At 35.6% G+C, this 27,832-nt stretch overlaps 1 protein-coding gene across 1 annotated transcript; it reads right to left on the bottom strand.

Moving 5' to 3' along the window:
* LOC140770409 (kinesin-like protein KIN-UB) lies at window positions 1-27,832 on the bottom strand. The gene is made up of 19 exons (XM_073111598.1): window positions 27,280-27,832; window positions 25,766-25,866; window positions 25,534-25,656; window positions 21,842-22,027; window positions 21,454-21,675; window positions 21,203-21,368; window positions 19,129-19,278; window positions 18,547-18,635; window positions 12,368-12,571; window positions 9,900-10,046; window positions 9,255-9,389; window positions 9,020-9,151; window positions 8,562-8,700; window positions 8,294-8,386; window positions 6,214-6,339; window positions 5,943-6,068; window positions 5,445-5,588; window positions 723-851; window positions 1-642 (listed from the first exon to the last, which is right to left on the bottom strand). Exons 1-19 carry the CDS (start codon window positions 27,479-27,481, stop codon window positions 482-484), a joined length of 2,775 nt encoding a protein of 924 aa, XP_072967699.1. The 5' UTR covers window positions 27,482-27,832; the 3' UTR covers window positions 1-481.

Raw genomic sequence — 27,832 nt, 5'->3', positions numbered from 1 at the left:
TTATGTATGACATAAGTTTGGCATATCATTATTTCATGGTAACTGATTTATTTATACAAGCATATTAGGCAGGCCAGTGGGTATCAACATAGAGTAGAATAATTCAGTTTCCAGTGACCTGCAAGTTCTTTGATTGCAAACTATAAAATAATAAGCATCCTCACCTTTACAATATTCACATATACGATTACACGGAGGCAGCTGACAATCTCATATGGAGAATATCAGCTTCAACAAAAGAATTGAGAAACTCTGTTCTCTCTCTGTCTCTCTCTCTCTCTCTCTCTCTCTCCATTTTAGGGGTTATAAATCAATGAGTTGTCTTCACTGAATGATTCTGAAAATTAATTAATACTTGCGCCCTCATAAGATCAAGTAGACCCAAACAACTGACACGCTAAGCTGGTCAGGCAAAGCCTTGGTACATTCAATCACTAATTCTTTGCAAAGTGCCACCACCTAAAAATTAAAACTCGGTTTTTCAATACTCTATCCGTAATCTTCTCAACTCTGCTTGTAGAGTGGGACTGGAAGACAGTGTACGGTAGGCCAGCATCCTAATATCTTCTCGAGAACAATCCCGTGAAATCCGAACAAGTTCCCACAAGGCTCCCTCACTAATCATATCATCTGCATTTACCTCTGCAAGTAATAATTAAGATTATGAAACCAAAAACATGTAAAATTTCCAATAGCTAGATCCAGAGATAAAGCTAACTTACCATGTTGTGCCAAATGACACAAGGCAAGCTCAATGTGACGTCTAATTGGTGAAGCTTCATTATTGGCATTTTTTACAATCCAAGGAAGTGCGCCATCATCAATCAAAAGAGACTTCTGGACCTTATGTCCTGCATCAATCATTCCAGAGATGACATATTTTACATCAAGATGTTTGCAAGACCATTTTATGTTAACTAGCAATATTACCAATAAAAAGTAGCTTAAAATGGTGTCATTATTGTTGTCATCATTAAATCTTTCCACCAAAAGTAAACTGAGCAATCAACTCTTCAAAGGTTGTCAACAAGAATGTCCATCTAGTGAAACATTGTTCTATCGAAGGGAGCCATCCAATTCTGAATAAGCATCTATTGCCATAAGCATTAAGACGCTTAAATGATCCTAACATTAGCCAATCCCAAATTGTAGGAACTAGTCATCTAGTTGTTGTCTATCTGATATGCAAATTAAGCGAACAGACCATTATAAGAGAGGTCAATGATGAGTTACTTAAATGGAGGCTGTAGCAACTTTTGTACTCCTAAACAAATTTCAATGGATAATATGCAGGTGACATTTCAAGTAAGGGATGTCTTATGAAAGAATAATTAGGACCTAGGAGTTAAGATTCACTTAGCTAAGAATAGAAGCTTATGGAATTAAATGAATTGAGAACATGCAAGGCTCTAGTTAGAGCAAATTCTGTCCCTGTATCATTAAATGGATTTATGGACCCAACTACAACAAAGTTTGATTAGTTATAAGCTTATTGGTTTGTTTTAGGTCGATTTGATTCAAATTTAGTTTAGTTTGGTTCACTTGGTGAGCGATCTAGTAGTTTGAGCTAGTGCAGGTATGAGAATTATTCCCAATAATGAGTATGCAAGTTAGGTCACAAGTAGAACAGGAATGAAAGTAGAACCAAACTCAAACAATTACTTTCTTTTGGACTCCTAATTTGTCGAATTGAGGTTTAAATGTTTCCTAATTAAGGTAAACACTTCTGATTAAGACTCTTCATCTGTTTCCTACTAGATTACAAATAAGTAGGCTACAAAAAGAGACTCAAAGGAAGATATGGAAAGAGTGAATAAAGCATAGTGTTTGTAACCCTATTCTCCTCCTTTTCATCTGTCAAGTCATATCTCATACAAAAGATCCTCCAAGATTTCATTTTTAAAGAAGTTTCAACACCTGAAGCAAGAGATGACGACATTCAAGCAATTTGCTCCACCAATGCACCAACAAGAACACAACTTTGTTGATCATCCTTTGTTGTTAAGATAAATTGTTTCTTCCCACTAAAAGCCTTATTTTTTCTAACTTAAAACTTTTAAAATGGTTGATGAGTTAATATGGTATCATAATAGGAGATAAATTCAAATCATGCCAGGCCTACCTTGTCATGTAAATAGAAAAAAACTCCAGCCATTTAAATCATGTCCGCTTTAATAAGGTGTATTTTAACCCCCAGCCTTTTATTGGTTTCTTGACAAGCTATATCTTATATTCTTATACAGTTTAACCTCTATCGACTCAAGTAAGGGTCAGCCAAATCCCCCATCCCCATCGAACGGTTTTCTCAATAAAAGAATAAAATAAAATAAAAGAGGAAGGAAGAAAGAAAGTGCTGCCTAACAAGCAAATCTTTAGGACTTCTACAACAGAATAATAAATATATATATAGCATGATTCAAAATTGTGAAATTGTTTAGAAAACAACCCTTTCATATAATATTGTCTGTTGCACATAGATATAAAATTTGATGCGATCCGGGTCAGATCGAATTACAGTATAAGGACATTGAGCTCGATGGATCAAACCTATTTCTTTTTTAATTTGATTCATGCTTATATAAACCCTTAAGATAAATCTAGTTAAGTAATATAAGTCATTAAAGCAAGTTTAATTAAATTATGTAAATCACTAAAACAAGTTCAATTAAATTATGTAAGTCACTAAAGCAAATTTAATTAAGTCATATAAGCCCCTAAAACAAATCCTAGTTCGAGTCGTATAAGCCTTTAGGACTAAGTCCGAGTAGAGCTATCAAAATAATCGAGCCGGCTTGAGCTCAGCCGATAAGGCTCAATCAAGTTCCGCTCGAGAATAAGTTGAGCCGAGCTTGATCTTGAAGCTAGGCTCGAAATTAAATTCAAGCCAAGCTTGATCCTGAAGCCAGCTCGATCGAGTCGGCTCAATAAAGCTCGAAAAAATATATATATTAATAATTACATATATATATATATAAATATTAATATATCTATATATATATATATATTGGGTTGCTTATAGTTTTCTAACACAATTATTTTTATTGTTTGTAAGTTATATTTTGATAATATTTATATCTTTATAGTTGAATTAGGTTTTATTTTAAGCTTGATTCAAGCCTAAATCAATTCAAACTTGCTCAGGCTCGAAAATGGCTTGAATTGATAAGGCTTGAAATTGCTAATTGAGTAGCTCGTTTAAGCTCAAGTTCGAAATAAGTTCGAAATTGGCTCGAATTGAAATTATTTCAATTCAAGCTTGATCAAAGAGCCAGGCTTAAAACTAATTTCAATCCAAGCTTGATCAGAGCCGGGCTCAGTCAAGCTCGGCCCGTTTACACCTCTAAATCCGAGTATGACTCATTGTACTCGACCTCTATATTTAAAGAGGCTGGGCTTTATCCATCCAAGCATCCAAGTACATCGAAACATTGAAAATTAATTGAATCTAGTTTTCTTTGTTTTATTATCACATTTACCATTTTTATCGCAACTGTTATATTGTCTTTATCTTCGTAAGAGTAGATTGTAACCGTAGAACCCTTCCAAGTACCCAAACCCTAGCCACCACCTTTCTCTAGTAGCCACCCTACTATACAGTCATCCACAACCACCCTTGGACGTCCGCCACCCTCCAATGACCACTGCAACATCGGATATTTACTGTTCTGCCCCGTTCTGACCTTGCTCTACTGATTTAATTATATCTTTTCGTTTAGAAATTGACGTGAAACTAGAGACATTAGAACTCTTTCTCGTGAGGCTATCACCACCTAGATTTTCATAATTTTCTTACGTTCGGATCGTTTCAGATCTAATCCGTAACAAAAGTGTGTATCATTTATACTCAAAATGAAATATACCACTAATGAGAACTATCTAGTAAAAACATACGTAATTTTTACTCGAAGTATCCTTTATAACTCCTAAATAGAAAAGCATGATATTAAGACCCCTGAACTATCGTAATTTTTAAGATAAGTTAAGATCCATAATCACTTAAAACAGAATCTATATTCTTTATCACTTTAATGAGGTTCCAATAAGCTATCACTTTTAATGATTATCTTCTTCCCTAATCCTGTTATCCATGATCCACACCTCTTCCCTTCGAAAATCCTAGTGTAGAGGCAGCAGCTGTGGTTGATTTCAGATGGAGGGATGGCAGTGAATGGTTCCAAACCAATATCTTATTTTCTATGATGACCGTGCCATGTGCCAGCCTGGCAATCATTGCCCTAGATTATCAAACGTTCAAATTAACCTCCATTTACCTATTATTTGCTTTTCCATCGAAATCAGCATGTGAATCCTCTCCCTCTCTCAAAATTTCCCCTTCTAATAGCAACCTACACTGTTATATGCTGTCCAGAATTCCATTACTCTCCTTCCTCTCAAACTCCCTCAACCTCTCTCCCTCCTCTTTGTGAACCTCTCTACCTCTCCCCTTCACTCCATACGTTCTCCCGTTCACAAGCTTCATGTGATATTGCTTCCAATATGTCTTCTTGTCAATCTACCCCAATCTCTATCAACCTCTCCCTTCTCTTGTAATCCAAATATGCACAAGTACAATGGGAATTCTTGTAAAATCAACTTTTCCATCCACAATGTACCGCTACATCTAACTTATCTTCCATCATCTTCTCCATGTGATTCATAATAAGAAAAAAAAAAGAAAACCCTAGCATGGAGGCCACAGCGGCAAGCCGGTCAACTTTTCCAGCTTCTCCACCCAATTATGGAATGCCTTGATGGAATTCCATCTCCTCTGGCTTCTTTGGGTTACTGCAAATACCCTAGGCAAGTATTTTTCTCACTCATCAGAAGGTTTTAAAGCCTTTCAGAGGAGTGTTCGTCAGCACTCACTGAGCCATGTGCTAGCCTAGCCCTACATCGGCACAGTGTCGGCCAGTATAGCAATCCATAATCTAGGGGAATCTTAGTGTCAGAACAAGTGACGCTAGGTGATAATTCATGACATTTGGGTGTAATTTAGCCTAAAAGTAAATGTAACTTAATTTTTCTCTGTAATCATGGTCTCTTATTTTCTTTACCTGCCATAATCAAAAACCCCAATTCATTTCTGCATCCACAACACTAATATCTTTATATTTTTCACCAAATCCAATGCTACTGCCTACTGAAAAATCCACTCCCAAGTCCTAATACACTTTATAGGTTCAATCATATGGAATCCATGTACATACTTTTTTTTCCATAACAATTCAAACGCCTTGCAGAAAAAGATGCCTCGCTATGTAATTCTACATAACACCTACCTCCAGATAAAAATTGTAAGAAATAATATGCATCAATTTAACCTTGGAGTAGCATCTCCAGACTATTCATGAGCTTTCTTATATTACATAAATAAAATATAAGATACCAAATAAAAACACAATGCCAAATGGTAGACGTAGGTCAGAACGGTTAGATATCATTACCTTGAGTAGCAGATCTAGACTCGCATTTTGCAAAGTTTGCAATTCCCCGTGCAACTTGGGCAAGAACATCAGGGTGCCCACACTTAACCATCCCTAGCAGGGCTTTAATGCCACCTTCTCCTCTCAGCCTGGCTTGTAGCTTATCTGTGAAAAAAATAAGAAAAGGCAATTTAGCAAATATGTAGGCTAAGAAATGCAACTTCCGTAACACAATTGCATCTGCATCACATATTTTTGGAAGAAAGATCAGTGGTATTCTAACAGATAGTTTATTGGAAATAATCAAATAACACACTGATAAGCTTACAGCATTTTTCACTATCCTCTATTACCAAACTCTATGAACTCTCAAGAAAGTGCAGATCTTCTTGCAGCATTTGTAATCTCATCTTTGTATGGTAGTTCAATTTCAATATAACAATCAGGAATCACTGGAAGCAACTAAAATACATAATTTGCAGCATCATTTGAAATTGCAAAAAATGTAGGAAGAGTTACCATTGCCACAAAGATTAGCAATGGCTCCAGCAACCATCCGTAGAGTTTGAGGGTCCTCAGCATCAGCTGCAGTCATGGACAATAAACTAATACCTCCTTGAGCCATGATTAGCTCTTGATTGGTTTCTGAAAAAAAAAAGTTAAGAGAGGAAATATTAGTATGTAAACAAAATTGTCAAGATAGACTTCTACAAGTCAGAATTTGAAAGCAAGTTTTTCAATTAAAAAGCTGTTGGATACTGTCACTAATCAACTGGCAGTACTCACATACCATTCATTGCAAGGTTAGCAATTGCTCCTGCTGCTACTCTACGTATAGTTTCATCCTCCGAGTTTCTTAGAAGCATCAGCAATGAAGTGAGGCCACCAGCCTCTACAATCTTTTCCTGATTTGCTTCTGAAGAAAAGGTAATATTAAATGTACTGATTACAGAAAAGTTATAATGAATAGATGACACCATGAAAAAAATGAGACATGATACAGAGTATGATACAAGGATCCTAAGAAATGCAAGTCTTGAAGAGGTTAAGATCACTATTAGTTGGTTTTAATCATTTTAGCTTCTAAAATTGTAAAAGATGCAGTTCTATCTATTTCCTAGATGAGCCAATTCGGAAGTGAAATACGGTATCTTTCATTGACAACTTAAAGTCAACTTTCAAATCACTATGAGATACTTGCATTCATGAAGAAAGTTTACACCTGCGGTCCTTGATACAGATGAGCTCCATAAGAATGGTAATATTATTGATACTGATGTTCAGCAAATATTTTCAAGTGACAACTTAGCAGACTTATGTACCAAGTCTGCCAACGATGACATTACAAAACTAGTGCACAACATTGGAAATATGTCGTCTTGATGATTTTATTTATGCTGAACAACTGAAGTATTTACATGCTAAAGATGGAGTAAGTGATATTTGATTCTTGCACTCTTTCTTCATTACTAAGTTCTCCCACTAGGTTTTCTCAGCAAGGCTTTCAATGAGGCAACCGGATTGTACTCATGACCTAGACAAGAATTATGTGCACTTGTTTTCCTTCACGAAGTTTTTATCTCACAAGATTTTTCTTAGCAAGTTTCTTAGCAAGACATATTCCATGTACTTGCCATCCAGGGTTAAGTGTTTTAAATATGACACACGGCATAATGTGCACAGGGCGGATGATCATCACTCTAACTCCCACATATTGACAACTCACCTCTTGATACACAATGCCGGTAACCGTTGACCCCTTAGGTCACCCTACTATGGTTTGGTTGACCATTAACTCTTAAGACAACTTATTATGGTTGTAACCCACACCCTTTGAGTTACTATTTGTACATATATACAAAGGGATCTGAAGTTGAGATGAATAGACAACATGAGAAAATCAATTCTATTATCTCTCTTGTGCCTTGCAAGTTCATTCTTGTAATATCTCTTATAGTTTGTGCTCAAGTACATGACCTCTTGATTTTAACACATCCATTCCTTTTTCTTTATCTTCATTCTTTATATGCCATGGAACTGTGAGAATTGATATTCCTTTCACCAAACTTGATAGATTTCAGATATTGTATCAATCTGTGTCAGGCTGTCCTCGAGCAAGCACTTAGCTTTCACTGTGCATTCATAGAAGCATAATAGGAGGAAGAATGAAAAGAAACATTGAATCAGTTATTGCATGAAGTTTAAATTTGGGTTTTCATCACATTCATATATCATGCTCAATAAATTAGCATTTAGAGTTTACTTTTAAACACAGAACCATCTTGACCTTGTAGGAAATCTTTATTTTAACGTACCATTGAAGTCTGAACCCTCGAATATATCCAAGGGGTATCCCAAATCTAGGACTATTTGTTTTCTATTTTTACTTTGAAAAAATCTAATACAAAAGCAGGTATCTGATACTAGTCCACAAACTGCTAGAAACAATGCTATTGAATCAGCAAGTTAGAAATTGATGCCTTAGAATCTTCAAATTCTGTGGGAATACTGATATACTTAGATACATTTGGCCAGATCCGCCTATAAAATAATGAGTTAAATGTTAGCAGTAACCATCAATACCTTCAAATTGGTATTCTGGAGGTTCATAAATGCATCACAGAAAAAAAGAAAATTAAAAGCATGAGAAGAAAATCATTATTGTAGCTTTGTAGTTCATTAGGTAACTACAGCATGCTTGTATAATATATTCAATTTCGTGAAAGACTCCCTTACAAGTGGAACTGATTACTAGAAAGTACACTTGGAAGCTACTCAATCATATAGTATATATCGCATAGAAGTTCTTTCAACTGTTTGAATAAAGGAAACCAGAATTTTGAATTGAGTATGAACAATGTCAAACACACCTTCAGCTGCTAAATTTGCAACCACTTTTACAGCATGAACACGAACATCAGCATCTTCTGATTCAAGCAATGACAATATCTTCTGCAACCCCACTGCATATTAAAGGACCACTCAATGAAAATACATTTATATGGTTGGTTCTAATAGCTCAGTCTAAAGGCTTGATTGCTTCTGTCTCTCACAGCAATATATAGAATAGTAAATAGATTGCACTTTCCAGAAAATAATTAAGTTCTCGAGGAACACAGTAAAAATTCACTCAAGTACCTTGCTCAAAAAGTTTAGCAATAGGTGCCTTAGGTCCATTTCCTTGCTCTCTAAGCTGTGAATTCTTAGCTTGAGACAGAAGGGAGTCTAATCCAGGAAAGATTTTTCCAGACCCGCCTCTATCAAGGCTCCTCCGCGTCTATCAGAGATTCAAAAAATTATTGTTATGCTATGATCACATAAATTTATTATAGAACAAGACACATCAATAATAGGTAATGCAGATATATAAAAGTATGAACCATAAGAATGATTACAAGCATGCCCAAGAAAACATAATATTTGCTTGAATGAAAAAAAACAGGAAAATGAACATTGTTCTATTAAATTGACACCATACATCATATGAAGGACAAACTGATTTGTGCATTTAGTACCATACCAAAGCAAAAATGGATGTTCACAGACATGGTCCAACACTAATGGAGTATATAGCAACACATAATCACTGAACCTACCTCATCAGCCTCAACACTCAACTGCAACAACTGACTCTTCAAACCTGCTATCTCTTCTTCTAGCTTATCTTTCTGATTGGCTTCATTTTCTAGCATCTTGTGGAGCTTTATGATCTCAGCATTTCCAGCTGCCTGACAAAATGGAAGTGCAGAACAATATGCTATAAAGACAGTCAAAGTCTTGGTGTGAGGTGATTATATTAATCCAACAGAAAGTATTGGTTGTTGATCATACCTCCAACTTTTTCCAGTGCAATACTTGATTTTTGAGGTCGATAACCTCATCTTCAGTGGATTCTCGCAAGATCTTTTCATTCTGGAGTAATTTTCTTACTTCAGTGAGTTCATCTGAGGCAGATGCACTTGGAACCTATGCAACACAGAATGATAATGAACATATTGAGGACAAAAATGAGAAGAAAATCATGCACTTATCAGATAAAAATCATGAATCCTTGTAAATAGATTCTTTGCAAATTGCATTAATCAAGTAGCTATAAGCGAGAAGCGAGATGCAATTATCGACATCATCATGCAAATCCTTTCCTATTAGATATAGAGCGGACCACAACTTGAAGCTTCATTGAGATACTGTGCAATTTTAAGGCTAGCAGAATACTATCATAATTCACAAAGGATTTAAAAATTGTTATCAAGATCCTAAAAGGACAAATTCAGACAACCAACTTGGTTATACTCAAATATGGGGAGTGACTATTGGGCATGAAGCCATGGACACCTTTATTTATGTTTAGTTTAATCTCATGTAAAGATGTAGGACAGTGGGAGAGAATATAAAATGTGGATCGACATAATTCACTGAAAGTACCTATTGTACATATTTATTTGGCACAATTATGAGAGGGCAGTCAACAAGTACCTCATCACTGCATGCTTTCTCCAAACATTGGCAATTGTGCTCAGATCTAGGCTTATCATTGCCATTGGATTGTTGGCTCACCATCCACTTCTCCTCAAGCTTCTTAATTGAATCCATATAATCTTGTTGGTACTTTAACCTCTCATTCTAGATGAAAGAAAAGAAAAGAACAATAATGCGAAAATGTCAGCAAAAAATGTACTTTAAGGATGGGCCATAATATGATGGGCAGAATATAACATTAAAACTGACAATTTGCTGATAAGATTTACAAAAGATGGTTCCTCAAAATTCGCAATAATGGCCGTGCCAACAGCATACTGGGTGGCATGAGGGGTGTGGCACGACACCCCTCTTCTCACCTCCTAGCAGACACCCAAGTTGTTGCGGTTCTCCGCTTGCCGTCACCTTCACAGCTCGTTGTTGCCATTGCCATCTTCCTCACCCTCTCGTGCCCTAACCAGAGGAGGAAGAAGACGACAAAGGCCAGATCGGGTCAGTAAAACAATCCGCTTTGCGGATCTAAATTAAGTTTCAGCTGATCCTCTCTCTCGCTCTCTCATGGGGTTGGGGTTGGGGTTGGGGTTGGTAGAGCCTCTACTTTTATGGCATGGCCGACGAGTGCCGCAGCACATTATGAATGGTAGTAGGTGTTATAGTTAAGACTTAAGAATGAACTTCACAAAAGAAAAGGAGGAAAAACATAACTAGATTATAATCTTATACAGCATATGAGAAACTTCTCCAACAGAAAACCAGTAGTCATTTCAACAAAATGTAGGAAATTCTAAATTTCGATCACTTTATTGGTATATGTGGGAGAAAATAATCTATTGTTTACTGTACAAAGCAAACCCATAAACTAATCCCAGGCCTCACAAGCAAACCATCATAGTTCCAAGGAAGAAACCAAGAATGGTAATGCCATTTCATGTAGATCAATGTCAGCAGCACCAGGCAGGCAGGAAGCCAGTGGACGTGCCATGTAGCAACTCTCACCCCTTCCACTTTGCACCAGGTTGTAAAAGAAGATGAAGGAAGAAATTAGTTAGTCTCTTTTCCCTTCTTCACAAATGTGCCTGATGATGGTTAACAGAAAACTTCCATGGCAAAAGTGAAGTTGCCACTCATAGTGAGAACAGCCCATAAAATCTGACAACAAGTACCTTATTATTGATGGGAATTACTTGAGAATAATGGCTCATAAATGAGTAATCTATACAATCATTTTATCTCCTAAATTCTAATTATTCAGAAAGCAATTTTTTGTAATTCAAACCTGACCTATTGTGAGAAAAATTTGAAGCATTGTCAACTATAGTTCCAAAAAATGTAGGACAAATGCAGCTACCTTGAAGCTAATATCAAAAGCAAATTGCCAAAATTAGATCCTGACCTATTAAGACTAGCAGCTAAAATAAGATAACACAACATAGTACAAACAAGGACATAGACATAATCAGAACATATCAAATCCCTGATCATATCAGATCAGAAATTCCAGTCAAAAGAGGGCATATTAATTTGGTAGGAACAAAATTGTCTTGTTCAATAGATGTTTTACACTTTCTCGTAAAAATCTCAAAACAGGAGTCCGATGGAGCACCAGTACTATGTGATCAATCCATTCATTTCCTAAAAGTAGTAACACTAAAATTATGTTTTCAATCAAGGCCAATAAGAGATTTTAGAAGATTGTAAACCATGTTCTACCTTAAATTCAAAAGTGCCATACATCAATTTGGCTATCTCAGAGCTCATCCTGCATACAAAATTAATTTATTCTTTTCCAGACTACCAACAGATAATAAGATTGACTTAGAACAAATACTTCTACAACTAACTCAGAGAGAGATTATTTCTTCCAAAGTCAACACAATCATTAAAACTGAAGCCGTGATTACTAGAATTAAGCTTAGAACATTTCTAACTTTTGCACTTAATATCCATTTATTTATATCATATACAACCTACAGCAATTATCACTAATATCAACAATTGACTCATCTGCATGACAATATATAATTGGTTTGACACAACAAAGACTCGAGAAGGCACTGAGAAGTTGTAAGATTGGGTTGTTCTTAAGAATGGCAGTCAAATTCAGCAATCCTCTAGAAAAGGACACCACATATTGATGATCGTGAAAGCAAGCAATAGAGGCAGCCATCCAACATCACTCCAACAAACTGGCAACATAAATGCAATGAATACATCCAAGCAAAAGAGAAGTCTCCAAGAATAAAGGAAAAGTCATTCAAGATTCCAAGGAAAGATAAGGAAAAATGGTGCTACAGCAAGTCCAGAAGATAACTTACAGGTAATAAAACAATATACTCCAAAGAAGGATAAATCAAATTATCATAATGCAAAAAACAATAACATTTCGGAGAGCATATAATTGTGAAGTAAATCATGACAAATTTGATGAATGAAAGATGTGATTATTAGCCAAGAGAGAACCAGACCTCCAGAGAATTCCTATAGTTTCTTTCAGCCTCTGTAATGCAACTTTGAGCTTCTGCTCTTATCCTTTCAACCTCGTCTTCAAAAACTTTTCTTTGCCTCTCATTTTCTGTGATCAACTTATCTAACTCAATATCAAGCCTCCTGCACAAACTTTTGTAGTCAAATTCCTCCTTCAATTTTACCATGTTCTCCACCTTCATTGCCTACATGCATGACAACATGGAAAGGAAATCAGGCACTCATAAAAGAAGAATTAGTTGTACCTCATTTGACCAGATATTATAAGATTCTTCTGCATTATTAAGATATATAGAAAATAGAGGCCTTACTAAAAGTAGTATGAATTGTAATGTGGTAAACTTTTTAGTCCCTTCTCTCAGAATACAAAATGGCTCTATTAATTAACCAATTACTTTAAAAGCTTAAGCTATTAGAGAATGATACTTCTAATCTTTTATATTCTTAACATTCCTCCTTGCTTATAGGCTCAGGACATCTTAATATGCCAAAGAACCAAAGAAGTGAATTTGAATTAAATGAGTAGAGGTTTCATATTTTAAATGAAAGATAGGCTTGGCGAAATTTGAATTTAGGACATCTTGCTATGATACATCATACAAAGTTTTCTATCCCTTAGACACAATATAAGAAATGCATGAAAATACATCAACAGGCCCAAATAAAACAAAACTCAAATTAAAATAGCACAATCAGAAGCAATTATGACTAATACTCTGATATAAAAAAATGTTGTTACTCTTGTGGTGAACCTTCATATTGAATAGGTAATTGTTTGATCTCTCCTCCATACAGTGATTTTCTTTGTGTTTTTTGTCACTTAGGATTTAAAGAGGTAAATATCCAAGGATTGTTTGCCAATTGCAGGCCCTGTAACAACAAGGGATCTCTACTACATGTGTGCTGCCAACAGAAAGGCAAGATACACAGCATGACACAACCATGGCACGCCTTTCCACTTTTTTCTATTTATTAGAGCTCTATGCTAATTATAAAGTATATTTATAGATTGCTACTTTTCAACTACTAAAGTGGCAACAATATTTGGGGTTAGGGATATTCAAAAAAAGACTATCATATAACAAAAGAAGTAAAGAACTACATTAAAGTTCATTAGCATAAGATAAGTACAAACTACAACTTGAGGTACATTTACCAAAGATCTACATTGTAGATCTACCTCAATCATGGTACATCTACTCCAATATAGTTACTGACTCAATTAGAACTATCTTATTAGTTGACCTAATTATTTAACATTCCATGATAAAGGTATGATTACCTAAATAGGTACCTAATATCTAAATGATTCAAAACACAACCATTTGGGGTTTTAGTACAATTCAACAATCATGAGGTGCTTAATTGCAAATATTTACAAAGTGACACTACTATTTATAAAATATGACACCTCATGTTAGTTTGCTGGGGAAGGCAAGTTTTCAATGGCGGACTCTGCTATTTTTTCCCTAGAGCTAGAGAGAAGAACAAGAAGGGAGAAGTATAAGAACTGGAAAAGTAATAAATAAATAATTGAGAGAGAGGAAGGCAGAGGAAGGCGCACGTGCAACCTCTCTCCCTTCTCCTTCTTCGTCATGCAACGAAAGGGATGGCTACGGGATTTTCAGCCACTCCGAATCAAATCTAGATTAAATTTTAAATTAAAACCTAACATATAAAAACCCTAAATCCTCTCTTATCCACCCACCTGAGCCCTTCTTTTCTCTTTTCATCTTCTTCTTCTTTCTTAGAGTTATCATCATGGAATCGGACCGCCGAAACACTGCTAGAGCAATTGGAGACCACCACGCGACTCGTCAATAAGCTCTCTCCCACCCGTCAAATTTAATTTAAGTTTAATGAGTTAAAATAGAAATACCTAATTTTGGTGTTTCAACTTCGTCGACAAAGTGCTCAGGAGTCTTGTTTCGTGGGCCTTGTGCCATGATCGCCTTCAGGAAGAGCCCTCGTGGCTCGGGTCACCTTCAATGAAGGGAAAGGGGTCGTTGGGCATTGTCAACAACTTCTCCACCTCGCATAGTCTGCGAAGTGGTGAGAGTGTCAGGGAGCTAGGGGTGTGCCCGATGAACTGTCAATGGCGATGGTCACTGATGGACTCCCCCTCTTTTTACTCTTCCTCGCGTCGATCATCACGGGGAGAAGCTTTGGTTGGGCTCGGGTTAAACCCGAGCCAACCCTTTTATTTATTTTTGCAGGTTCGGGTTTGGATTTCAAATCCAAAGACCTGACCAGAACTACTTTAATGGAGAGTAGGTTGCGGGTTAGCCCGCAGCCCAGTCCATTATGTTTTGATTAGGGCTTGTCCCAACCCAATTAATAGATTGGTGTGGGCTGCGAGCCAGCCACAGCCCAGTAGAACTACTTTAATAGAGGGTGGGCTGCGGGTCAGCCCAGTCCATTATGTTTTGGTTAGGCCTTGACCCAACCCGATTAATCAAATTGGTGTGGGCTACGGGATAGCCATAGCCCAGTACAATCTAATGAGTTTAAATCAATTCATGTTAGCTATTTCTTTAGTTTTAAATTTTAGAAATCTTGATATTATTTAATTTAAAATTTTATTGTTATTTATTATTAAATGTGGTGACTTTTAGCATGTGAACTAAAGATTAGATATTTTAGTTATTTTATCTGAACTCAAATGAGTTCACTCACGTTTTTATCTGTTTTGTATTTCATATTTAGTTACATGAACATCTATTTTTCTATGTGCAAATTGAACATCATATTTCTGCGTGCAAATTTAACATGATAATTCTATGAGCATAATATAAGACGCATTGCATTGCTATGCTATATGCAAAATAATAATTCTTGATGTTCAGGAATATTAGTGGAAAAATATAATTAATATTGGATATTGACTTAGATAACTTTTGTGGTGAAAGTTTACTTGGAAGTCTATGGGAAAATCATATTTTACATCACCACAATGACTTTCTTAGGTAACTCTGTAGAGGTTAGATAACAGTCCCAGATTAAATTGAAAGACTTTTTAAGATGACTTTGATCTCTTTCAACGGTTAATATCACTACAATGACTTTCTTAAGTAACTCTGGCGAGGTTAGAGAACAATCCCAGATTAAATTGAAAGACTTTCTAAAATGACTATAATCTCTTTCAACGGTTAATAGAAGAGATAGGGTGGATTTATCACATAGTGACACCTCCCGGTGACCCTAACTGGATTAGTTATGAGAAAAAGATTCGAACGCTATCTCAAGTTGACCTCTAGTTGATGTGGATCTATATGGTATAGACCCAATTGAGACAAATGATATTATTATAAGTAAGAAAAATTTCAGTATGTTGGAACCAAGCATGTTATGAGATGACTTTCTGTTATTATTATTGTTGTTATTATTATTATTATTACTTAAGATCATGCTTAGTGGAATAGTCATTTTATATCACTAGAATTGAATTTTATTGGCTCATAGAATTTCTCATTCTAATATTTCAAATAATGATCAGCGTGGTAATTAAGCGAGATGCATCGAGACCCTATCTTCACTTAAAATCTATCACTTTTACCTTTCCATTCTTTTGGTCTTTATGTTTTAGATTATTTGTTAATTTAATTTGTTTAGAGATACATTAGTGATGACTTTGGTTATTTTCATATTGGGTTAAATTATATAATCAAATTCTTGTTTTTTATTAATTCTTGTCATTGTGTACTTAGAAAGTATTAGTAAAGCTTCATGTATCTTAAGCGTATTAAGATACATGGCCCATCATGATTTCGATTTCCGATCGTAACAAAAAAAAACAAAAAGAAAAGGTATACCCAAGAAAGATATCTTGAAGGATTCTTTTTCCAATAAATGATGTCTAAAGAGGCTAATTCTACCTACTGTGAGTTTTGTCGCCCAAGTCTATTGTTCAAACAATACTAATAAGTGTCACTGCTTTTGAAAAGTGGCTTCATAGGCTACATATGCAGCCACATAGGTAGTGGTAATAGGCCAACCAACCCGTATATGCATTATGCAACCCTCATATGTGGTCCGATCACATATAGTCCGCATCCGCATTTGCAAACCGCATACGCATATATACCCGCATATTGACTGCCAACAACCATATATTATATGAAAGCACTTTATCATAATAGTGAGATATTCATAATAATGTTTCATTAATTAATTTTGTTGGTGTAGCTTATCAAACTTGAAAATACATACTGAAAAATAATATGATCAGAAAGTAACATCCGTAATGGATAGAATATTATGAAATTATTCTCCATATATTACTTTGCAATATTTATTAACTAGATAGGTATATTATATATAATTTATTACATTTTTATTGTTAGACCACATTTGTGCTCACATATGCACCCACATACCACATAGGTGCTATGTGGTCACCTGACCACCCATATATTGCAAACGCTTTACACAACATTGGTAAGTGTACAATTCTAAGGAAAGAGTTGGGAATGTATTAGGAAAAAACAATACCTTGTGTAATTAAGCTAGAATTAGCTAATAACATTGTACGGATAATTTCCTTTAGACCCCTTGAACAGTTGAATTATTATTATTTTACACATACACTCCCTGAACTTTTTTATTATCTGCATAAACACCCTAAATTAAGAAAAATATTCATATATACCCCCATGAACTAAAAAAAAAAAGGAAACCATATATACCCTAATACCCCTTAGACCCTTTGAACTATCACTATTTTACATTAAGTCATATACATTCTCTGTACTTCTTTATCACTCACATACACCTCTTAAACTAAAAAAAATATTCATATATACCCCTTGAACTAAGAAAAAAAGATTTAAGCTAAAGAACTTTTTAGATCAGAGGGTGTATGTGGTAAAAATAAAGTTAAAAAAGTAGTGATAGTTCAAGAGGTCTAAGCGAAATTATCTCTAACATTGTATTAGATCACCTAGAAGTAGTAGGGGCTTCTGATGACATTAGTAAAGCTTTTACATTGATCAAATTGGAAGCTTAAAATAAAGACTCCCAAATGTAGAAATGGGGAAGTTTAATTTATGTTTTCTGCAATTTTTTGGTTAAGAACGAAAGTCTCTTTAAGAATAGTTTTAGTGAGAGGTTGATTTTCTTAAGATGACTGGAATTCTTCTTCTTGCTATTAAAGTATAAGTCAGTAGGACTGACTGCGGTGACCTGATTGAGTTGTATGATGACTGTAGAAGGATTGATTCTAATTACAATAAATGTATTGTTATCTTCAATTTGTATACCCAGTTCGAAAAATTATTTGCTTACTCTTATGTGATAGCTTCTTTGGTTTTTAAAATGGTTTTACTTACTAAGCAACGATGTTAGTTCATTATCTTATGTCACTTTATTTCAAATGACTCTTAAAGGCTTATAAAGTGTCCAGATAACCAGAATCTCGATAAAGTCACTTTTGATAGCATACTAGTAAACTAGTGGTGGTTTTGTATTGTATCCCACCCTAGTACCCTACCAAATAGATAGTAGACTCCCAAGGTTTGTTGTTCTATGTTAGAGCTTCCTATGGGATGTGAAGGGATTGGTAAACTAATTCCATCCTACATATTGCCTAAACAAACCCAACCTATGAGCCACAATTTCAGACTATTAGATAACTTCTCTTCTCAAAGAATTCAGGTAAAATGGAATAGAACAAAGCAGAAACATATGGACAAGATGCAAATATAGCATAGATGTAAAATTACATCCTTACAATAGATTGAGAATTCAATTTCAACTTTATTCACAAAGGATATATTTAAGAGTGAACTGTTCATATAGTGCATAAGGTCTTAATTGTTGAACATGCCATTCAAAAGACAAGAAATAAGAAACTTAAACTGTAGTACCTTTCTATGTTGAAAAGTTCAATATGTCAACAAGTACAAAGACAACCTAGATAATTTAATGTAAAGCATGACAAAGAAGAAGTTTGTCGAAAGACAGCACAGCCAACTGAACTTACAAACAGACTGGTATCAAATTACAGGGTTATTGTAACAGAAGTTTAGGATAGAGGACCTAAATTAACCTCTAAAAATAACAAGTGTGAAAACATAAAATCCATTAACGAGTAATAACATAAATGATTAAAGGCATTATCTTCTATAAACAATTAGATAATAGCACAACATAAGAAACTTACTCTTTGTCCAAACATTATTGTACTTGCAGTCTCTCCTCGATGACGTGGAGATGGGCCAATTGTCACAACCAAGGAAGTTCTTGCAGTGCCTGTGATATTTTAAAATTTGTTATAAAAGCATTTCAGCATATCTAAATAAATCAACCTAGTATCCTAATTTACACATAATAAGAAATACAAACCTCGTTGGAACTCTGAAAGCACAAAAGCATCAATGTATCTACTAATAACCAAAATAAAATTGACTACCCAAAGAACGACATTTGTAGTAATAGAGAAGAATCGCTTAAAAAAATCAATAATGTTTCAAGTTCTAGGTTCATTAAAAAAAACAAGAAAGCATTCCCAATGACAATCATCTTCATCCTACAGAATATTTTTTTTCACATCGTAAATAATGTTCTATCTTTGTTAGACAATAAAGGAAGCATTTAATAGAATCTTCAAGGGATTGACATATGGTGGTACAAGAGATTTATGGTGTTCATTATATCATACTCTATTATACACCTGAGAAGTGCAGATTAAGCAGCAGGTTAGGCAAAACCTCAACTAACATCCATAGATGGTTAAGAATCTTACCTCCAAATGAATCTTTAAGTAATCTTGTAAGCTTTGAATCACGGACAGGAACATGCGGACTATTTTCAGCAAGAGCATTGATGCATTTCCCCAATGCACTCAATGATAGGTTAATAGACTTCGCTTCTTCCAACATATGCCCCTCACTTCCTGCAAAGATCAATAGCATTCGTAACAGATAATATCACCATTATTAACAAGCTTACGTTTACCTATAGGAATCATATCCAATGATGTCCTGTACTTTAAAAACGATTTGGTGCATCTTACGATGAAATTGCAAACATCAAGGAAAATTTTGAAAGGTCAAATTTGAATCCATCTTTGAGAATGTAAATCATACATTCAGATAGAAAGGCTATTCGCAGGCATGAGGTCCCACTGACCTGGGGGCTGCAAAGGCGAAGATGACACAGTGTTTCCATGACTTAGACGACAACAATAGTTCATGGTGGCAAGCCTCCAATTAATTTAAGGAATGCCATTTAAGGTCCAAAATAAAAATGATAATGACTAAATCATTTTTTTACTCGTAATAAATGGATAAAAATATCAGTTAAAAGATGATTTTTCATGTTCTACTTGAATAAAATTAAATCTTGGTGACAATGCATTTGCATTTATGTGAGGCCTCATTCAGACTCGTATAAGATATAATAGTTCCATAATTTGTCTTTTCTACTAATATTACATTATTACTAATCTATCTCAATATAAACCATTTGCTAGTCTTACAGGCCCCTATCAAGCATCAAGCAACAGATTTGTCTGTGATATACTCATTCCATATTTTGTCTTTTCTACTAATATTACTAATCTATCTCGATATAAACCATCGGCTAGTCTTATAAGCCCCTATCAAGTCATCAAGCAACATGTATTTATCATAACCATCCTGTTTCAACTTTATGTGCAATATCCTCATTAATTTCCTCTTCTAATGAACAATAATAGATCCAAGATAACTGAACACCTCCTTCCTAGGTTCTTATCCATCAATTGCAATCCTTTCACCAACTTGATATTTTGAAGTAATATAATTCGAGGCATATGCTCTTTTTCTAAAATCTTTACATTCTAAGTTTCTTATCTATACTACTAGCTTAATAACTAATTCAATCATCAATCAATCAATTAAAATGATATCATTAGGAATATGCACAAGAGAACCTCATCTTGAAGATTAGACATTCACAATACATCTATAACAATGCAAAGAGATTAATTTGTGCAATATTAAGCTAACAGAAAAAAAATCATAGGCAAACTTCTTTTGCCTACACTTCTTCATCAGTCACCTTATCAAATAGTTAACTTACATAATCAGTCTAATTCACATTAAACCAAACTGGTTTTAGAAACAATAGTTTTGCATATTTTGTTCAGTTCCTTGCTACCTACATTTAGTAGGGCAACTCAGATGTTTACTTTCATGATAATTCGTGCAACCTTGTGTATGCCTTTCATTCGTATGTATTGCCATTAGAGTACTACTACACTCATTTGGTATATTTCTAGTCCTTAATTTTTGTCATATTGTTAAACAAACTAGTCAACTAAATTTAACTTGTCGCGTAAACATCTCTAAACCTTTATAGGACTACTACCATCAAGAGAGGTAGGAAGAGGGGGGTAGGAGAAAGCAGTGACCAAGAGGAGAGAGAAAGAAGATTTGGTTTTTTTATCAGGTTTGGCCCTAACAATGCTAAAACCTAAATCTCCTAGTAGTTATGGGTTAATAATCTATAGGACTTTAAGTCCGTACAGGAACCTAACCAACAGAGGATAAACATTTACTGATCTACCTTTGAACAACTTCTTTCGAGAACAAAATCACATCTTCTACCAAATTCCTTTCCCATCATGGTGGGTGTCATCACTTGATCAAGGTATTTAAGATTCATAAGACATGAACATCTGTCCAAGGTATTTCCAGTTTTATAATTGAAGATCTATTCAATGCAAATATGCTAGCTTATATAAATGACAACAATATGCAACAAGGACAAGTATTACTTGCAAAAGATGATTTTTTTTTATAAGATATTTCATATACAGTTTGATGATCACCAACCTGACTTATCTATTCGCTCTGATCCAGCTAGGTCTACAACAACAAGCTTACTTTTCCTGACAATCGGTGGTCTGAAAGATGTCACCATTGGAGTTGCATGGCCATTTTCACCAGAAAAGCTTAGCTCAATGTCGTGCTTTCCCTTAATGGCCCTCCTAACATGTACCTACATAAGAAGTGGGTAAAGATACAGGAATGCATTAAAATCATAAAAACTGCCGACAGCCACCAAAAGTTGGAGAAACATTCACCATGAGGATGGCATGGCTGCGAGATGACTCTGTATTTAACTTTGTGTTTGCAGCAAAACGTTGAGCCTCTCCTAATCTTAGAAGCTCCAAAAAGCTACTCTGATCTCTAATTTCTACAATGGTGGCCCCAGGCACTGAAACATCCCCTGTCTTTGGATCTTCTACAATTGCGATGTTGTCATTTCCAGGATCAAGGAGGTCCTGGATTGTTTCCATATATAGCTGTAACAAGTAATAAAATTCAAGAGATGTCTCAGTGCCTTATGCACACTTAGTATACTGTAACTAAAATTGTTAATGATATTAGTCTATTATAATTAATCATGTATTTCTTATAGAAGATTAGTAATGATAAATGATAGGATATTGATCTAAGTGCACGGGATACCTGCAGATAGGATACAGATATGCAATCAACATCTGGTGATGTATCTGCAAGAATATCTTCCATTGCACGGACCATTATTCCCCGGGCAGCAGTGTCTTCCTCTCCAAGCCTTCCAAGAGTGAAAGTTTTCCCAGTACCTGTCTGTCCATAAGCCATAACTGTGCCGTTGTATCCCTCTAGAATGCTCTGAAAAAAAATATCATGATCAGCCAGATATTGCAAGATAGAAAATACAACAAAAGATCACACTGAAAGGAAACAAACAGATAACATACAGCGATCAAAATGACATCGTCCAGTGAAAACAGGGCAAATTAATCAAATAGCACCAAATATTCAGAAAATAAACATAGACGAATAAGTCTACCCTGCAGTAGGCGTTGCAGGGTAGACTTATTCTTTCTTTTTCCCCCTTTTCTTCAAATCCCATCAGAAAGTATGATTTGCCTTCATTCTCTTAGGTATTTCCATCTTTTTGCACTTTAGAAAACAATTTAGGTTATACAATCATAGATCTAGCTTAATTTTGCATGAGATGCAGCCTGGTTATCACTTAGTGACATGTTGCCACCAAAAGTAGAAACACACATTAGAATTTCTATCATTTTGACTTTTCTAGTTTACAGTGCAATAGGGACAAGCATATTCCCGGATATCGCAATGGGGCAATTTCGAGGCAATTGCAAATATGCAACTTCATTTCTTCCTTTCAATGAATACTCAAGGAACAACTTAAAATAATGAACCAGCCAAACATATATGCCATGACTCCTTACTGAACACAATGCAAATATCTAAAGTATTATGCATTTGTATATGCAAACATGTTGGAATTAGTATTACTGACATGACATGACATGCAATGAGCTGTAAATTCTTTGATCTTCCAATTCCTAAGTTAATAATGTCCCACTATGATTACCAACATGATTTATGCGGACATCAATAACATATTACACGGGCACATGTATCAAGGCAATTCCTTCTTTAGAGAAAATAGTCTTAGGTCAATTATTTTTATTCTATATTTGCTATTTATAGCGTTTAGGGTTATATTTACATTTTGTACAGTTGCTTAGAGTGTTATTTACTTATTATAAATTTTAAGGTCTATATATATACTAACTTTTTACTCAATCGAAGTTAATGAAGAAATGAAATTTTTTAAATTTATCTCCAATGTGAGTTTTGATATAAAATCTTAGTTGAGAATGGAGATGTAACACTCTATTCCTTTCCTCTTTCTAACCATCATCTTTTCTAGAATTCTAATGATTCCATCGTTTCACTTCATTTTGATATTAGAGCAATGATTTTTTAAGATTCAAATCTTCTCAAACCATATTTTCTCTCTCCGTCGCCAATTAATTTACTAGTGCTACCCATTTTCCCCAACCTTTATCATCATTTCCATCAGTATAGACAGCTCGCCTTTCAAGTTCTATGTCGCTCTACACTTGTCCTTTGTTCGACACTGCATCACGAATGCCGAATCATCAGGAATTCTACCACATTCATATGAGATCACCATTGTGGAGGAACGAGAAGAACAAATCATCATTACGAAATCGTGAAGTCATGAAGTAAGATCCAACCAGACATGGAGTGTTAGTACATTATCCAATAATCCATCAACACCTAGATCAACCTTCTTATCTGTCATAGATTTCAACGAATCATTTTTTCCCTAACCTTCCAAACAAATCCTAACTATCCAAAAACTACCCAAGCCTATCCTAAAGTTCGAATTTAAAATTCCTCCCAAAATATCAAAATTCCCTTTCTTTTCTTCATTGCCATATCTACCAAAAATTCAAATTTTAAGTTTCCCCAAAAATACCAAAATTCCCTTACCTTCTCCAACTTATTAAACTCAACTCACCTAAAAACGGAACCAATTCAGTTCACCAACTCAATCTTCAAATCTATTAACACCCAACTCAATCCAACCCATTAGCCTTAACCCCAATCCATTCCCATATATTAGCCTTAAGTTATTTTCGAAACTCAACATATCTAAACTTACCCTAACCCAACCCAATTCATTCCTTCACAAGACTCCCTAGAGCTAGCAATTTTTCTACCGACGTTGCTACAAACAATGCTCCCCATTAATAATATCACCGCCAGTGTTGCTCTCCACCAACACCGACACAGCCAGAGTCACTCTCCGCCACCGCTAATGCCATCTTCTCTAAACCCCAATACCTATCGTCATCTGCTTGTAACCACCAATTCCCATCTACAACTGCTACATCCCTCTCCATCAACTTCTTCTCTTGTCTCCATGACCAGTGTCTTTTCTAAAACTAATAACAAGTCTTGACATTAGAAAGATTTGAGTGTGAAACCCTAGCTTGATGGTGAAGATGTGAAATTTATCCTAAGCATAATGATACTTGGTTTAACTAGAGTAACTTGGAATGGTAAGAGCCCGACAAACTAAAACAGCACGAGAAAAATCTTAATTCACTGCTCAAAATCACTTGGATGTGAAACCCTTGTTTATGAGTAGAGGTGTGAAACCTATCCCTAAATCTAATGATATTAGGCTTAAACAAAGTGGATTGGAGTGCTAGGAAATTGTGGGACTAGAGCAACATAAATGTTGTAGATGACACTTGACATAGTCGAGTTCTCTCCCGCTTGGGAGAATTATGAGAATATCAATGACATATTACACAAGCACATGTATCAGCGTAGTTTCTCCTTTAGAGACATTAGTCTTAAGTCAATTATTTTATTATATATTTGCTATTTATAGTGTTTAGGGTTATATTTACTTTTTTATAATTGTTTAGGTGTTATTTTCTTATTGTCATATGTAAGGTCAATATATATGTTAACTTTTTACTCAATCGACATTAATAAAGATATGAAATTTGTTTTTAGATTTATCTCCACTGTGAGTTTTGGATATGAAACCTTGGTTGAGGATAGAAATGTGAAACCACATTCCTTTTCTCTTTCTAATCGTCATCTTTCCTAAAATCCTAACGATCCTGTTGTTTCAAATTAGCGATACATGAGAATGTAAATTATACTCCAACACTAAGACTCCCACCTTATATCTTCAAATCCACTATATTGTTTGGCCCACAAAGAAAGATAATTTTATTATGCTAGTGATTGGGTGAAGATCCTTAGTGAGTTAGTGGACACCAACACGTTAGATATGAAATGTAAATGTATATAGCAGAAATCTTCTATTTGTGGGGAACTCTAGGGCTTGAGGACAACCAAATATTACCTGAGGTCAATAGACAGTGGCCTAATTTTGGACTCTATGCAATAAATATAAATGATTTAAGATTTGGCGATGCACATGCATATTTTGGTGGGAGGAGCAGATCATTTGTGTCCATTGGCAGGAAAAATTAAATTGGTAACAAAAGTTTGCACAGTGAAAATATGCTCAAGGTCCATATCAGTTTGTGGAGATACAAAAGTAGATACTTAAAGTCAGCACTTTTGCTATGGCAGACAGGACTTAGGACTTAGCAAAGAGAATGAAGCCAACAAAGCGAATGTCTCCGAACATTTAACAAGTTATGAAGCTAATAAGAAAGCTTACCTTCTATATTAAGAGAAGACCACTATACCATATCCTAATTGTCACAGTCTGACATATTTCAGCGTAGAAATAATAGTAAAAAGGGTACTGAATAAAGCGAATTCTTTGACACTATTACCTCAACAACTGGTTTTGCAACAACTTCATAAACTCGTTTTTGTGAAGCAAATTCTGTGAGCACCTCATCAAATTCATAAGTTTCTGATTCCCAATTGTTCTTCCGAAGCTTCAATCTTTTCATCTGCATCATGTAAAAGAAATTTCCATCACTAAGGCCCAAGTCTCCAGATGGTTATAAGCATGAAACTTCTGCTGATTCTCTGTAAATCTCATGTGAAGGGTGTTCAAACCTCTGGCTGTAACTCAACGCAATCACCAAAGTCAGCATCTGCTACTAACTCCTCTGCATTTCGAGGGCGCAGTCTTACAGCTACTCGAACTCTGCCTGGAACTGCTATGATAGAGGACTTATGAGTTAGAAGCCTCAACAAAGATCTAGACATAATTATCCATGTCTCAAATTTGCAACAATACAATGAAAGGTGCAATCTTCCCTAGATTTCTCATTTCAATCAAATATAGCAATGGCCTTTCCAAAACTTAGTTGAATAAGTTTCTACTGTTTTCATACTTAAAAAGATATAAAGCATCAATGGGAATATCAAATTGATATTCACTACCTATTGGTGTAACCAGACATGAGTAACATGGTAATGGCATATGTTGTGACATGTGTATTATGTAGATAAAATTAAACTCTTATTTCAGTAGTACTATCTCAATATCCTGATATCCATATGCCCTATCTGGTGCAATAACTTTTTACAGTTGGTCAAATAATGTAGTTGCTCTCATCATATATCAATCATTGAACTAATGAGGACAAAGTTACTATTAGATCAATCTATGTGTGTTCTAATTCTTTACCAACTATTTCAAGGAAACTACTACCAGAAAGAGGCCATTCTTGATTCAAGTGGAGCATCTTGGTGGAATGGCCAAAGGGAATAACCTCACTCTACACACCTTCAAAAGCAAGAATATGTGTTGTCAAGTCTCGTTATCTCTCACTACAATTACAGAAATTCCTAAAACCTACTATTTTGGTGATCCACTCTAAATTAAATGCAAGTTCTTAGGTGTTCCTCAGTTCTTATTCCCTTCTATGATAAAAGGACTTTGTATATACGTGGATCTCATATTATTTCATCCGATTAAATGTCTGTACAGCATAAAAGAAGAAAATATAAAATAACACGGTGGCTAAAATAGGAACAGGTATAAAGAGAAAATATTGAAAGATTAGATTTTATGCGTGGAAGAAACGAGCTAGGAGAGGTGCAATTGGCATTTTTTTTCCTAAGGAGACTAGCAGTGCTATAAAGAATTAAAAAGATAGCCTTAATTGGTTCCAAGGATAAAAATACAGTGGCGGTACAGATATTAACTAATAAAGAGTATCATTTAGGAGGATTTAAAACAAGCGCAATTGGATGCCTGCAAAAATACCCTAATGATACTCTACAATGCATCATCTCAGATTGCTACAGGGGAGCCACTAAGAACTCTATCGGCAGCAAAATGGACACCCAAAATGATAACAATGCTGAAGCCAGACAGGCTTTAGGTTCAGAAGATCTGAAGGAAGTGTACGGAGAGCATCAATTCAAAATAAAGTGGTCAAGAAGCCCCAAAGGATTCATAGGAGGCAGTCAACATTTCATCAAGAGCACCAAAGTACGGAACAATGCACCTCGGCACGACATCAGATCTAACAATCGCAACCACGAAAACACTAATTTCCCCTTCCGTCCAAACATCAGATCTCTCAATCTTTAAAGACAAATAAAAGACAAAACCGAACCTCCGGAATCGCCTTTTCCCGCTGCTGACGAGGAAGGAAGAGGCCCGGAGCTACTCCGGCGGAATCCTCCAGCGGGAGGCTTCGATTTGGCGGAGGACCTGGGAGTGGCGTTGGCGCCGGAGTTCTGCCGGTCGAGTTTCGCGCTGAGCCGCGGGGCTGCGCCACCTCCGATTCCTCCGTTTCTGTAGCTTCCGGAAGCCATGGCCGTCCTTCTTCGTCAACCTGATCGCGGAGGAAGAGAAGAGAAAGAGGGATTTGGGAAGGATCGGAGGTCACGAGGAGAGGGAGGAATGCAATTAAAATGGTGGGGCTTCACAAGGAGGAGTCTTGACTCCTGAGAGAGGGAGAGAGAGGAGAGGTGGGGGCCCGCAAGGAGTGGGATGAGGTAGCTGCCGGTGTACAAGGGGAATACCTGAAGAGGAGGGAAGGAGGGATGAGATGGGAAGGAGAGAGAGAGAGAGAGGAGGAGGTAGGGAGATTTGGTCTCGTGGGAGTTTTTTCTTTGCCTTGCTTGCTTTGTGAGATATTACCGGAAGGTGTCTTGGTCTGTCGC

The sequence above is a fragment of the Typha angustifolia genome, chromosome 11, assembly GCF_048772165.1.
Source record: "Typha angustifolia cultivar Huaian chromosome 11, ASM4877216v1, whole genome shotgun sequence".
NCBI classification, from domain to species: Eukaryota; Viridiplantae; Streptophyta; class Magnoliopsida; order Poales; family Typhaceae; genus Typha; species Typha angustifolia.
This window is presented reverse-complemented; position numbering and strand designations above follow the sequence as displayed.

Coding starts and splice junctions, on each gene's coding strand:
- LOC140770409 (XM_073111598.1), bottom strand. CDS start 27,481: ATGGCTTCCGGAAGCTACAGAAACGGAGGAATCGGAGGTGGCGCAGCC. Junction 8,701..9,019: donor TGAGTGTTGAGGCTGATGAG/GTAGGTTCAGTG, acceptor AATCTCTGATAG/ACGCGGAGGAGCCTTGATAG. Junction 8,387..8,561: donor TGCTAAACTTTTTGAGCAAG/GTACTTGAGTGA, acceptor TTTAATATGCAG/TGGGGTTGCAGAAGATATTG.